The 735-nt window shown below is 33.3% G+C and overlaps 1 protein-coding gene across 1 annotated transcript in view; it reads left to right on the forward strand.

Moving 5' to 3' along the window:
• Positions 1-122, forward strand: part of LRRC8B (leucine rich repeat containing 8 family, member B) — a 5466-nt gene extending 5344 nt beyond the window's left edge. The window contains exon 5 of the mRNA XM_010145047.1: positions 1-122. Within this exon, the coding sequence (XP_010143349.1) occupies positions 1-122 (122 nt within the window).
• Positions 123-735: the final 613 nt, after the last annotated feature.

Below are 735 nucleotides of genomic sequence, written 5' to 3' on the forward strand. Positions count from 1 at the left end.
CTGCTGAACTGGAAGAATGTCAGTTCTTAAAGCGGAATAGTCTAATTGTAGAAGAAAGGTTGTTAAAAACACTTCCACCCCGCTTAAGAGAGCGTTTGCAGACATGCTCAGATAAGTGCTAAGTTTAAAACAAAACTGCATCATTGCATTCACAAAGCCTTTTGCTTGATATCTCTCTAAAGATCTGTACAGGTGGAGAGAAGTGAAGGAGAGATATGTTTACAAATAAGCTTAAACTTAAATGCATTGAACTGAGTTGATTGTATTGGAAAATAGAAATTTATTTAGATTTGAACAAAAAACACAGCCTTTCACAGGTAATCATGTGTTTGAAAAATCTGAAATATGAATTGTTGGTTGGGTTTTACTGATTGAAATGATTCAGCTAAATGTTTGTGATAGTACTGAAATGGAAGACCTGATTGCCTGGCTTTAGCAAGAGTGTAAATACTTTTTTTCCAATGGGAATTTTTTTCTGTTGATACTGATAATTTTGAACAGTTTCGTCTCCTGCCATATGAGGTCTAAGAACCGTTTGGAATTAGTTTCTAAATATGAACTCGTCACTAACTTAAAATATGTCAAATTAAGAGTTTAAACTATTTGAGCAGTTCGGTTGCATGGGGTATACTGAAAGTAATTATTTGATGTAGTTTAATTTTTAAAGCTTTTGACAAGTGCTGAGCATTAATTCTATAATTGTGGAAGATGCATTTGAATCTTGCTGTTAAAACC

The sequence above is a fragment of the Buceros rhinoceros genome, unplaced genomic scaffold (genome assembly GCF_000710305.1).
Source record: "Buceros rhinoceros silvestris isolate BGI_N320 unplaced genomic scaffold, ASM71030v1 scaffold18371, whole genome shotgun sequence".
In the NCBI taxonomy this organism is placed as follows: Eukaryota; Metazoa; Chordata; class Aves; order Bucerotiformes; family Bucerotidae; genus Buceros; species Buceros rhinoceros.